The sequence below is a fragment of the Dipodomys merriami genome, unplaced genomic scaffold (genome assembly GCF_024711535.1).
Source record: "Dipodomys merriami isolate MVZ:Mamm:240054 unplaced genomic scaffold, mDipMer1.0.p SCAF_7, whole genome shotgun sequence".
Classification (NCBI taxonomy): Eukaryota; Metazoa; Chordata; class Mammalia; order Rodentia; family Heteromyidae; genus Dipodomys; species Dipodomys merriami.
This window is the reverse complement of record NW_027206290.1, coordinates 47,030,150-47,044,221: the sequence shown is the minus strand read 5'-3', so window position 1 is coordinate 47,044,221 and position 14,072 is coordinate 47,030,150. Positions and strand designations below refer to the sequence as shown.

The following is a 14,072-nucleotide window of genomic DNA, read 5'->3' as shown; positions in this document are numbered from 1 at the left end:
CTGGGCCTGGGCACTGTCCCTCAGCTCTTCAGCTCAAGGCTAGCGCTCTACCACCTGAGCCACAGTGCTAGGCTTTTTTCTTTATGCTTTGTGGTGCTGAGGAATCGAACCCAGGGCCTCATGCATGCAAGGCAAGCACTCTACCACTGAGCCACCTTCCCAGCCCCCTCCTAAATGTTTGATACTTAAGTACTTTCTTCAGTACTGGGGTTTGAACTCAGGGCCTCATGCTTGGCAAAGGTTGACACTAACATTTTAGTTAGACTTCCAGTTCTGCTTTTTTACTGATTATTTTGAGATGGAGTGTAGTGAACTTTCTGCCCCAGCTGACCTTGATCCACCATCCTCCATTCCTTGTGTAGGGACTGACTAGATTTTTTTAACATTAGAATTTTATCCAGTATGTATAGTTGTTTGCTTTCAGTAACTTAGTAATGGTTTACTGGAGAATGAAACTCTCCCTTTTGTGAAATACTATATTTTGGGCATTGTACCACATATTGAAGATATAGCAATAGACAAAATAAACTAGGGTCTCCACTCTCAAAGATCATGTATTCCAAGGAAAGAAGATAAGTAAACAAATTTTTTGATAATAGTAACATAGGTGATAAGTGTTAGAGAAAAAAATAAGGCAAGGAAGCAGGGACAGATTAAATTACCAACTTGAATTTTGGCGTCTAGACAAAACTTCACTGAAAAGGTGACAGATGAATACAAACATAAAGATGGTGAGTGAAGAATGGAGAGCAGAGATGTGGAAGGCATTATAAGTAGGAAGAACAAGGGCAGAAGCCTTGACAGGAGTCACAGCAAGGAAGCTAGTGTGCTAGAGTTGAAGAAAAACAGTGAAGTCAAGTGGAAGATAAGGGTGGAGAGATTTGATATGTAATCTCTTAGAAACCTGATAGGCCAGCTTGGTAAGGTGGCTCATATATGTTTCTTAAGAAGTGGAAATCAGGGGATCCTAGTTCAAGGTTAGCTGGGCAAAAATAAGTTTGAAAGACTTTATCACAACCAATGGCTGGCTTTGGTGGCACATGTCTGTTATCCCACCTATGGAGTAAGGTCTTATGACTGAGCAGTGATATATACCTGTCATTCTTATATAGGAATTCATTCGCAAGATACAGAGAAGGCACAGTTTGAGAGGTTGAATTGGGTGTCTTACTAGAAAGCCAGGCAACTGCAGGCCAACTCATGTCTCCCCCCCAACAAACAAGCAAACAAACAAAAAAACTTGCAGCCTCCAATGCACTTAATACAGTTAGGAAACTAAGCCACAAGGTTAGTAAGTAAAGAAAGAGCAGAAAACAATCTCAATAAACCAGATCAACTCTAATGGAGAGTTCGAAGAGGGATGCAGTGGTGGCCTGAAGAGAGTCAGGAGACATGAGACATGGCAGCAGAGGTCAAGGGGCCTAACTAAGGTCATGATTAGGGGGCAGGGTCACAGGATGCTCAAGAGATCAAAGAGTCTCAGGAGTTCATGGTACATGTCTGGCAGGTCTGGGAACCTATTGTCCAAGTCCCTACCCCTTCTTCTTCTAGGAGTTCAGGTACTATCACCTGGGGGTGGTGATGGGGAAGTGGAATTTCTCCTCTAGGAATTTTCGGAAAGTCCCCATCATTTCCAAGATGTGAAAATGGTGCCAGTTAGATCCAGTATCCATAAGTAGGAGGCTGGTAACTCAGGCATGGCATACAGCAAGACTCTGCCTCAAAATAAGTAGCAGTAAAAGGGGTTGTAGCCTTGGCCCAAGTGATAGAGCACATACTTTGCAAGCTAAAGGTCCTGAGTTCAGTCCTTAGTAAAATCTCTCTGCTTTTCTCTGCTTCTCTCTGTCTCTCTGTCTCTCTCTGTTTCTCTCTGTCTCTGTCTCTCTCTCTCTCTCACACACACACACACACACACACACAACACACACACACACACACACACACACACGTGCACACACACATGCGCCAAAATTCTGATAGGTCTTTTTTTATGGAATCATGAGATAATTTTGAGCTTTGATATAATGTGACTTTGTTCAACTGCGGATGCTAACTGAAGAATAAACTTGAGGGGACAAAAAGTGAGAATCGGAGAGGAGTTAGCTGACTGAAAATTATATGAATTGTTCTAGACTATGGAGTTTTACAACATTAATAAGACAAAGTTCATGTCCTGAAGCTTCTAAGCCAGGGGTATTGTTGCACACCTGTACTTCCAGCACTCAGGAAAACAAGGCTGGAGTATCATGAGTTGAGACCAGCCTGAGTTAAGCAAGACCCTGCTTTCCCCCAATCCAGCTTTGTGAAAATCAGAATCTATTTAGAACTATTAGCTGCTAAAAAGAAAATAGTTGGGATTTATTTTACTATTTTATAATTACGTAACCCAGGGGTAGGAAGGTGCTCAGTAGTAGAGCGCTTGCCTCGCATGCATGAGGCCCTGGGTTCGATTCCTCAGCACCACATAAGCAAAAAGAAAAAAGCCGGAAGTGGCGCTGTGGCTCAAGTGGTAGAGCGCTAGCCTTGAGCTGAAGAGCTGAGGGACAGCGCCCAGGCACAGAGGTTAAGCCTCACAACTGACCCCCCCCCCAAAAAAAAATGTAACCCAGAACATAAATTGCAAAATAAATTTCTAATTTTAGTACTTGTGAAGGATGAATTGGTCTTTCCTTTCCTATATGGTAAAGAAATATATAGCTTCTGGAAGTAGGTAAAAGTTTGTTTTTCCTGTAGATTTATTTTTTTCCTTTTAGAAAAAACCTTCAGTTTTTATTTTATATTTTTTCATAAACATTTGGTGTTCTAATTTTTCCCCCATTGTATTGGCTCCTTGATATTACTAAATCTCTGTCTCTATTTCTAGTAATTCTTCTTTGAGGGTGGGGGTTGATCATGGGGCTTGAACTTAGGACCTGGGCACTGTCCCTGAGCATTTTTGATCAAGGCTAGAGCTTTACCACTTTGAGCCACAGTTCCACCTCCAGTTTTCTGGTTTCTAATTGGAGATAAGAGTCTCATGGACTTTCCTGCCTAGGCTGACTTTGAATAGTGATCCTCAGATCTCAACCTCTTGAGTAGCTCACTAGGATTACAAGCGTGAACTACCAGCACCCAGCTCATTCCAGTAATTCTTTTTTTGTTGTTGTTTTTGGTCAGTCATGGGGCTTGAACTCTGGGCCTGGGTGCTGTCCCTCAGCTCTTCAGCACAAGGCTAGTGCTCTACCACTTGAACCACAGTGCCACTTCCAGTTTTCTGGTGGTTAATTGGAGTTAAGAGTCTCACAGACGGGCTAGGAAGGTGGCTCAGTGGTAGAGCGCTTGCTTTGCATGCCTGAGGCCCTGGGTTCGATTCCTCAGCACCACATAAGCAAAAAGAAAAAAGCCAGAAGTGGCGCTGTGGCTCAAGTGGTAGAGCGCTAGCCTTGAGCTGAAGAGCTGAGGGACAGCGCCCAGGCCCAGAGTACAGGCCTCAAGACCGGACCCCCCCCCCCCCAAAAAAAAAAAGAGTCTCACAGATGTTCCTGCTCGGGCTGGCTTTGAAATGCAATCCTCAGATCTCAGCCTCCTGAGTAGCTAGGATTACAGGCGTGAGCCACTGGCCCCCCACTCATTCTAGTAATTCTTTAAGGTACAATTTTGTTTAAAATTAATACAGAGATTCTTTGTTTGACATTTTTCATAGTCATTCTAATTTTAACCTTCTTATGATTTTATTTATAAAGTATGTCTCCTTTAAGTAGCCTGTTTAAAATCTTAAGTCTTACCAGGTGCCAGTGGCTCATACCATGGTCCTGGATACTCAGAAGGCTGATATCTGAGGATCATGGTTCAACACCAGCCTAGGCAGGAAAGTCTGTGAGACTCTTACTCCAATTAACCACCAAAAGCCAGAAGTGAAATTGTGTCTTAAGTGGTAAAGTTCCAGCCTTGAGCAAGAAAAGCTTGGGACCATTCCTAGGCCCTGAGTTTAAACCCCAGGACTGACACAAAAAAAGAAAAAAAAAAATCAGTCTCAGTCATTTATTTGAACTACTTAGTTGATTTATATTTAAGGTAATTTTGGCTTATTTGGTTTTATATCTGTCATTTTATGTTTATATTTATTTTTTCTGTTTGTATGGGTTTTTTACTCACTTGCTTGTTGTTTTCTTGAGGCAGGGTCTCATTACAGAGGCTAGATTGGTTTTCAACTCATGACCTTCATACCTCAGATACTCCAGTGGCTGGAATCATTATTTCATAATTCTTCCATTTATTTCTTTCTGTAGATATTTATTCTTCTCTTATTGGTTATTCTAGAGAAAGAATTGGCAAGTTGTTGCTTGCAAACCAAATCTAGCTGGTTTTTATTTATTTTTGTGGTGGTAGTGCTGGGAATTGAATTTAGTCTCCATCTTGCTCAGCAAACTCTACAACCCTTTTTGTGTCAACTATTTTAGAGGTAGGGTCTTGCTTTATACCCTGGCCTGCCTGGATTGTAATCCTCCTCCTTGTGCTTACCTGTGTTGCTATGGTTGACAGGCATGTACCACTATGTCACTCCATTTAGTGACATGGAGTCTCAAGAACTTAATGCCCTGCCTGGCTTTCCAGGAGCCCCAATCCCTGATCTTTGCCTACCAAGCAGCTAGGCTTGAACCCTCCTATTTCTATACATAAAGTTTTATTTTAACACAGTCAGATCTATTTGTTTACAGAATATATATTATTGTCTACGTCCTACAGCATCATTTGAATTGTTAGATACCGCATATATATAATACATATATATTATGTACAGTGTTCATTTTGTGAAAACTTATTAATCTGCATAATTAATATATATACTCTAGTCTGCTTTGATAAAAATGTTAAAAATTAATTTTCCAGTAGTTTGAGAATATGGAGAGTTAATTATATTTTTAATGGTAGAGACATTTACTCTTCAATTCTTGTGTGTATAGAAACAGACCACTGTTTCCATGGGAACTTCTGGCTCCACTGTGTTTCATTGCCTGACTTTTTGTAGATTTTTGTGTCTACTATCTCTCTGAGCTGCATGTTTTTACATAATGGTCACAAAAAGTTTATTTGGAATTTTCTTAGTGTTCTTAACAGAGCAATCTATGTAAGTCATGTATTTTATACACATTAATGTATCCAAATTGACATCTATTTGTGTTGCACTTTTTAAAAAAGACTTTTTCTTTTTTTTTTAACCAAAAGATGTTATTTTCACAGAAGTGAAGAAAAACACTGGCTGAAATGGAATGCAGCTTTATATTATTGGAATGTTTAAAAAATTACTCCGAAAAATAAAGTAATCTTAAGACTTAGAGAGTATTTTCTTTGGAATAGATTTAACAATTGTACTAATATTCCTTCAAATAGATAATTTCATTCTGGGTGATTGCTTGTTTGTGTAGGAAGGGAGAACAGACTAACAGGAGATTCTTGCATATTCATCTGAAGCCTGTGGTAAAGCTGCTTCTCAGCCTCACCCATCTTATTTGTCGTGGCTGGTTTGTTCAGGGTCCTAGAGTAAACCATTTTCTCAGAAGAGTAAACTGCATGTATCTTGTGATTTTTTTTTTTTTCTTTTTTAGGAGAGGAAAAGGAGGTTGGGAGGTGTTACATTGTATATAAGGAGATTGTTAGCGATTATTAAAGAGTCTTGTAGTATATCATAGAAGCATTTTTAAGAATAAACTGTTCTGTTTCATTTCTATATGCTAAGTAAGCAAGAAAACTGGGATTATAGAGTTAATTATGAGCAGTAATGAGCACTGTTATATGCTATGCTTTAGTGATGCAATAATAAGCATCTTAGCAGAATTTTCTGTTTATGTAAATTTTTATGTGAATTAAGAAAAAATTAAGATTTACAAATCTATAATATCAAGTGCCTTTAGATTTTTGATATAAAATAGATTGTAAGTGTAGAGGGATTTTTTTTAGAGCATAGAGAATTTTTACCTTTCATCTGGCAGTAGCTGCCATAAGATGATGTCATCTTGCAGCTGATTGGCTATTACAGCACCTAGGGCAGGGAAGAGAAAGAAAAATGCCGGCACAAACCTCAGTGGTGGTTCTGTGGTTGTTTCTATCTATTTTTGATAGAATCTTTGATTAGTATCAAATTTACTGTGTTTGGCCATGTGAACTATCAGAAGCATTGTAGGGTGAGGGAAATTAAGAGCTTTCAGAGGAATGAGGCGACTGATTTGCAAACGGATCTGTGATTGTAAGTTGCAGAATCTGGGTGTAAGGAATAAGGCAGGGCGTGCTGGAAGATGCACTATGGGAGGAGCTGGCAGAAAATCCTTAGATGAGTAGCAAAAAATGAAAGATGCTTTTTACTGATCTTAGAGCTAATTTGTTTGGTTTGATAATTTTGCTTAATATATATATATATGTAGAAAGCATGATAGAATTGCATTTTTATTTTAAATTACAGTGAATTGTTTTATGTAGTTTTAGCCAGTGTATAAATGCTTATTCAAAAGACCTTTATTTTGTATTATATGTCTTACCAAAGTAATGATTTTATACATGGCTTTAGTTGATTTGGGGGTTGGTAAATACAGTAAAATTTAGCTTCCTTAAGTACATTTTTCTAATGCTTTGTGCAGATAAAAGCTTTGATGATGAGGAATCAGTGGATGGAAATAGGCCATCATCAGCTGCTTCAGCCTTCAAGGTTCCTGCACCTAAAACACCCGGAAATCCTGTCAACAGTGCAAGGAAGCCTGGTTCAGCAGGTGGCCCTAAGGTTGGAGGTAATGTAAATCCATTTCATATCTACTAGGCATATTCCATGCCCTTGGTATGGCACACATACATAGAACTTCAGAGAAACATGTTTATTCATGACTGCAGCATGATTGCAGGTCTGAAGAGACTGTTACAAAATATGTGCTACTTTTAAAAAATGTTTAAAATACTGCATATTGATATGTCCTTCGAGATCATGTGTTTACTAAAGGTAGTTATTTTTTTAATGACAGTTTTAAAAGAAAAGATTCAAAGGAGTAGGGCTTATATTTAGAGAAGCATTTCAGAATTCAGCTCTTCACAGGTACTATAACTATTATAGCTATAAAATGCTGAATTATGAAATATATTTACAAATTCATCGAGGTGTAAGTCATCTATTCCAACATTTTAAAAATGGTTGAAGAAACTGGATACTGAGCCATTTGTCACAATAGGAAATGGGTGGTGGTCAAGTAAAATTGCCTGAAAAAATGGTTTCTGGATTAGATAATAATAAAAAGAAAAGTAAACAAAAAGCAGATTTTATGCAGTTATATTGCATGTAGTATATTTTTTGGACATAATAGAAGTGTTTTTTTCTAATAGCTTGCTTACGTTAAATTATTTCATGTTATTTTTCATATGATGATTGTAAAGCCAGGTGTTAGTTTCTGCTTGAAAGAATTTATAAAAGTAAGGGTACATATTTAATGCTAAAGGGATACTAATTATAAGGACCCTGTCATACATATTTAATTTTAACTTTCTTTAACTCTGTGTATCATATAACTAGGAAGAAAAATATACACACAGAGAAATACTGTGAAATAAAAATGACTTGCCTATTTCACTGGGCATCTTAAGTTACTTACATTTAAATTTTTTGTTCTGAAATTAAAGGAGTATGTTCTCATCCAAATGTTACATGATACTTTCTGTTGTAAATTCTTATCTGTAGTCAAGCTGTACATGGCATTCTATGGTTTCTTCCATTTGTAACAAGTGGTTGTCTTCGATCATTGTTGGGGGACTTTTTCTTGATTTTTTTGTGGGGGAGGTCCAGTCATGGGGCCTGAACTCTGGGCCTGGGCGCTGTCCCTCACCTCTTCAGCTCAAGGCTAGCGCTCTACCACTTGAGCCACTTCCGGCTTTTTTTTCTTATGTGGTACTGGGGAATCGAACCCACCGCCTCATGCATGCAAGGCAAGTGCTCTACCTCTGAGCCACCTTCCCAGCCCCTTTTTCTTGATTTTTTAAAAATTACATAAGTCTAGCCTGGCACTGGTGGCTCATACCAATAATCCTAACTACTTAGGAGGCTCAGATCTGAGATCACAGTTCAAAGCCAGCCCTGGCAGGAAAGTATTGAGATTACCCACCAAAAAACTGGAATTGGAGCTGTGGTTCATGTAGTAGAGAACTAGCCTTGGACAGAAAAGCTCAAGGACAGTGCCCAGGTCCTGAGTTTAAGCCCCATGACCACAATAACCCCCCAAAAAGGCTAACCTATGGCAGAATAATTTTACAAAATTCTTATTTCATTAACCTACTTAAAATAAGTTAATATTTAAAATATGTGGTGATATTTAATATTTTTGTGATGTGAGCTAATGATTTATAATTAATTTTGCCTTTTTAGATAAAAGTGAAGATAGTGATTTACCCACAAATTACTTAATTCTAATACAACTTAAATTATGATTTTCTTTTGAAAATTAGAATAAATTTAAAATAAAATAACTTTTGAAAGAAACTAATTACTTAATGCCCTCTAGTCTGCAGTTGATACTTTATCTTACTAGATTTGAAAATGTTAGGTAGTTGCAAATTAATCATACAGATTATATCATTCATTTAGCAGGGTTTTTTTGCTTTTTTGGGGGGGGGTTGTGTGCACACATGCACCCCTGGTAGTCCTAGAGCCTGAACACAGGGCTTTGATCACTGTCGTGAGATTTGCCGGGGGAGAGAGGGGTTGACTCAAGGCTAGCTCTCTACCTCTTTAGCCACAACTGCACTTTCAGCTTTTTGGTGGGTAATTGGAGATAAGAATCTCAAGAACTGGGGCTGTGAAGGTGGCTCAGTGGTAGAGTGCTTGCCTTGCATGCATGAAGCCCTGGGTTCGATTCTTCAGCACCACATAAGCAGAAAAGGCCAGGAGGGGGCTGAGGCTCAAGTGGTAGAGCGATAGACTTTAAGAGCTGAGGGACAGCGCCCAGGCCCAGAGTTCAGGCCCCAAGACCGACCAAAAAAACAAAAAAAATCTCAAGAATTTTCCCACCCTTGGCCGGGTGCTGGTGGCTCACGCCTGTAATCCTAGCTACTCAGGAGGCTGAGATCTGAGGATCGCGGTTCAAAGCCAGCCCGGGCAGGAGAGACCGTGAGACTCCTATCTCCAATAAACCACCAGAAAACCGGAAGTGGCGCTGTAGCTCAAGGGTAGAGTGCTCGCCTTGAGCTGGAGAGCTGAGGGACAGCGCCCAGGCCCAGAGTTCAAGCCCCACGACCGACCAAAAACCAAAACAAAAAAAAAAAAAAGAATTTTCCCACCCAATCTGGCTTTTAACTTTGATCCTCAGATCTGGGCTTCCTGAGTAACTAGGGTTACATAGGCAAGTTTTCTTTTGATAAAATAAAGAATTCTTACTCCTTTCATTCGTCCTCCTTCTACTCTCTCTCCACTTCCCCCTCCCCCTCCCCCTCTTCTTCCCCTTTTTTTTCTTTGGCAACTGCAGATCATTCTTGTTTGTTTTATTTGCCATGGCTCCTTTAGGTTCATTGCCCATTTTTCTGTCTAAGAAAAAGAGCTACTAGCCAGAGGATATTGATGTTGTTCCTGAAATTAATATCATTCTTGGCTGTCAGTCAGTCTTTGAAAACTTAACTTTAGATGTCCTGGTCTTGGCAGAGACATGTTGATTTTTTAAATTACTTGTAGGGGGCTGGGAATGTGGTTAGTGGTAGAGTGCTTGCTTAGCAGGCATAAAGCCCCAGTTCCATTCCTCAGTACCACATAAACAGAAGAAGCCGGAAGTGGCACTGTGGCCCAAGTGGTAGAGTGCTTGAGCCTTGAGCAAAAAAAACTTGGGACAGTGCCCAGGTCCTGAGTTCAAGCCCCAGGACTGGAAAAGATAAATAAATAAATTACTTGTAGGAAGTTTATTTATTTATTAGAGTTGTAGAACCTTTGAATTAAGCCCTTTGGAATCATAGGGTTCCTTCATCAAAATACCAGTAGATAATTTTCCATCATCCAATTAATGTGTCCCAGATTAAAATTTGGAACAAAACCACCTTCAGTCCTACTTCACATAGAGAGACTAAACTGATAAAGTTTACTTTCTTTTTTTTTTTTTTGCAGGTATATGGGTTTATTTTTTTTTTTTTTAAATTGTATTTTATTTTATTTGAGAACATACTGTACAGAGGGGCTACAATTACATGGGCAGGATAATGCATACATTTCTTACCAAGCATTGCAGCCTCCTCCTTTGTTTACCCTTCACTTCCCTTCCCTGCCTCCCCCCTCCCTAAAGTTTACTTTCTTTCTTTCTTTTTTTTTTTTTTTTTTTTTGGTCCGGTCATGGGGCTTGAACTCTGGGCCTGGGCATTGTCCCTCAGCTCTTCAGCTCAAAGCCAACGCTCTGCCACTTGAGCCCAGTGCCACTTCCGGCTTTTTTCTTTTTGCTTATGTGGTGCTAAGGAATTGAACCCAGGGCCTCAGGTATGCAAGGCAAACGCTCTACCACTGAGCCACCTTCCCAGCCCCCCAAGTTTACTTTCTTTTGACTACTTTTATAATTATTCTCCTAGTTATTTTTAGACATACACATTTCTTGTGAAAACAATGGAATTAGCACTCTTCATTATATCCTGTTGTATACCTTTATTTTCTATCTGATTGTTTTTCCCTAACCATTTTCTCATTGCCTTAAATTATTAATGGAAACTAATTTTTTGCAAACCATGTAAGTGCCAGAGATGTATCTCCAGCTTAAGCTCTAACAACTACCTGAGATGACTAATATAAAGAGAAGTTTAACTGGAGGCTCAGGAGTGGAACCTACATAGCATGTGGAAGGCCTTGAGTTCAAGCCTCATATTGAAAGAAACACAAATATGTTTGTCTCACAGTTTTGAAGATTCCAAGTAACTTTTACTAAAGCTATGAAACAGCAGTAAATAAATACAGATGGGAGCCTTTGGGGGAAATATCATAAATTTTTTCTGATAACATGGAAAATACTTGACTAAATTAAGACATCTACTATGTTCATGAATAGAGAAACCTCCAATACCTTAAAAATAACATTTTTTCCTAACTTGATTTTATACATGATAATTCAATGATTTTTTAGTAGAAATTCCTGCTTTAAAGAATAAGTATGGAGTCAAACTCAAGATTTTTTAAGAAAAAAGAGGGAAACTTAGTCTATGTGATATTAAGATGATATAAATCTATAGTAATTATAATAATGAAATTTGTGTAAAATTTATATCAAGTTTGTTTAGATTATTAAAATCGGTAACTATACAAAAAAGAAAAAAATAATTTTTGGTTAAATGTTGTCTAGATTATTTTTTGGTTTGCTGGCTTGTTTGTAGTGCTAGTGATTGCATCTAGGGACTTGCATGTGCTATGCAAATGTTCTACCACTGAGCTACATCTCTTACTCTTGGTCTTTTGAGACAGCTTCCTGCTACAAAGCTCAGGCTGGCATTGAATTCTTGGTATTTAGCCCATTGGCCTCAAACATAAGTTTTATCTGCTTCAGCCTCTCAAGTCATAGGATGATTTAAAGGCATGAACTGCCATGCTCAGTTACTTGGAATAAGTTTTTGAAGTTCACAGAATTAGAAGATACAGAGAAAGCTTTTTCCATTTGGCAAAGTCAAAATAAGTCTTAATTTATTCTTTTTTTAAAAAAATTAAAAATTTAATTTTATTGTCAAGGTGATGTACAGAGGGGTTACACTTACATATGTAAGGTAGTGACTACATAACTTGTTGAGAACTTGTTACCCCCCCTCATTTTTCTCCCACTTTTCCTCCCCCTAATTCCCTCTCCAAGTTGTACAGTTCATTTCAACCATATTGTCTTGTGAGTATCACTGTTGCATTAATTCGCCCTTTCTCCTTTGTCTCACCATTTTGTTGTTCTCCTTCCCTTCCCTAATTCAAATAAGTGCATAGACAATACCAATGACAACAGGGGATAAATCATAGGGGAAAAAGACAACCCAAAAAGAAATCACATTGTACATTAAAAACAACAACAAAGAAAAACCTCTTATTTCCATATCTTTGAGTGCATTTTGCTTTTTTGGTACTAGGATATTGTACTGGCTAGGCAAGCACTTTGCCACTCAGCAGCTATGTACATCCCAGCCCCAATTCATTCTTTTTAAAAAAATGGTTATTGTAAAGATGATGGACAAAGGGGTTATAGTTACGCAAGTCAGGTAAAGAGTACATTTCTTTTTGCACAATGTCCATACTTCCCTCCCTCTCTCCTAGTTTGTCCCTCTCCCTCCTCACCCACAAGTTGTATAGTTTATTTACAGCATAGTGTCTAATGTACCAATTCATTCTTTTTATGTAACATTAAAATCTGTGTCTTCAGAACTTAATACTGTATTTTAAATACTTGGATTATTCTCTTTATGACTGTTCTGTTTATTACATTCTCCTTAATGTAAATTCATATATAGGATGATGATGTATCAGTCTTAGCATTTTATTTGGATGTATTGGTACACCTATAATCCTAGCTCTCAGAAGGCAGTGATAGGATGATAGTGATAGAGGCTTAAGCTAGCCTGAGTATATAAAAAGATCCTGTCTCAAAAAAAAAAAAAAAAAAAAAAAAGTAAAGCCAGGCACAGTGGTTCACGCCTATAATCTGAAGCTGAGATCTGAGGATTGCAGTTCAAATCCAGGCTGGGGAGAAAAGTCCCAGTGAGACTCTTATCTCCAATAACTACTCAAACACTGGAAATGGCCTCTGTGACACAAAGAGGCTCAGGGATAGTGCCCTGAGCCTGAGTTCAGGCCCCACAACCAACAACAACAAAAAAAATGTGAGGTGCCAGTGGCTCACACCAGTGGCTAGCTATTCAGGAGGCTGAGATCTGAGGATCACAGTTCAAAGCCAGCCCAGGCAGTAAAGTCCATGAGACTCTTATCTCTAAAAAACCACCAGAAAACCAGAAGTGGCACTTGACTCAAGTGGTAGACCACTTGCCTTGAGCTGAAGAGCTCAGAGACAGTACCCAGGCTCAGAGTTCAAGCCCCAAGGCCCACCAAAAAAAGTAAATAAAAATTAAAGATTAAAGATAGGTACTGGGAAGGTGGCTCAGTGGTAGAGTGCTTGTCTTGCATGCATGAGGCTCTGGGTTCAATTTCTCAGCACCACATAAGCAGAAAAAGCCGGAAGTGGGGCTGAGGCTCAAGTGATAGAGCGCTGGTCTACTGCTGAAGAGCTTGGGGACAGTGCCCAGGCCCAGAGTTCAGGCCCCACAACCGACAAAAAAAAAAAAAAAAAAAAGATTAAAGATAGGCTGTTTTTAATAATATCTTACATAAATTAATTCTAGCTACTCAGGAAGCTGAGAGCTGAAGGATCAAAGTTCAAAGCCAACCTGGGTAAAACAGTCTGAGTGACTCAATCTCCAATTAATTAGAGAAAACCTCAGTGTTAGAGGCATGGCTCAACTGATAGAGAACCAACAATGAGCAAACAAGCTGAATGACAGTTCAAGGCCCTGAGTTCATGCCTGGTACATACAAAACAAACAAAAATATAATAAAATTTGTGTTCACACTTTAATATGAATTAGTTTGCTTTGTACTTTCTTTATCTTTGTACTAATCTTTAAACAAAGAAGACTTTTTTTTTAAAGGCTATGTTTAGGTCCATACCAGTATATCATTGCTGAAAAATGCATAGATTTAAAAAATTGACTACTGGAAAGTCTTTCTGGTGATTAATTGGAGATAGGATTATCACAGACAGAGTTCTCAGATCTCAGTGGTATGAATAACTAGGATTAAAGGTGTGAACCAATAAGTTCTTAGCTCTTGCAAAGTCTCTTTATTAATCTATTTTCTAAATAATATTTGTAACTTCATAATAGGGATTTAGATACAAATATTTTCTTTTGGATTATTGTTTTAAAATATAAATCTCTTAAAGTCCATAATTGTTTAAAATCCTTGTATCAGCAGTGAAGAGAGTGTATACACTTATAGTACTAGCTCTTGGGAAACTGAGGTAGATGGATTGAAAATTGAAGTCCAACCTTAAAACAACAGAAACTTATTTTTATTGTATATT

The 14,072-nt window shown here is 38.4% G+C and overlaps 1 protein-coding gene across 50 annotated transcripts in view; it reads left to right on the top strand.

Moving 5' to 3' along the window:
* Positions 1–14,072, top strand: part of Clasp2 (cytoplasmic linker associated protein 2) — a 209,738-nt gene that overhangs the window by 65,972 nt on the left and 129,694 nt on the right. For 34 of the 50 annotated variants that reach the window (XM_070006510.1, XM_070006513.1, XM_070006511.1 and 31 more), the window contains one exon: positions 6,612–6,758. In XM_070006510.1, coding sequence (XP_069862611.1) covers positions 6,612–6,758 — 147 coding nt within the window. Of the gene's footprint in view, positions 1–6,031; positions 6,224–6,611; positions 6,759–14,072 lie in introns of those variants that run through there. The other 16 variants (XM_070006557.1, XM_070006555.1, XM_070006550.1 and 13 more) reach the window with 1 other exon arrangement.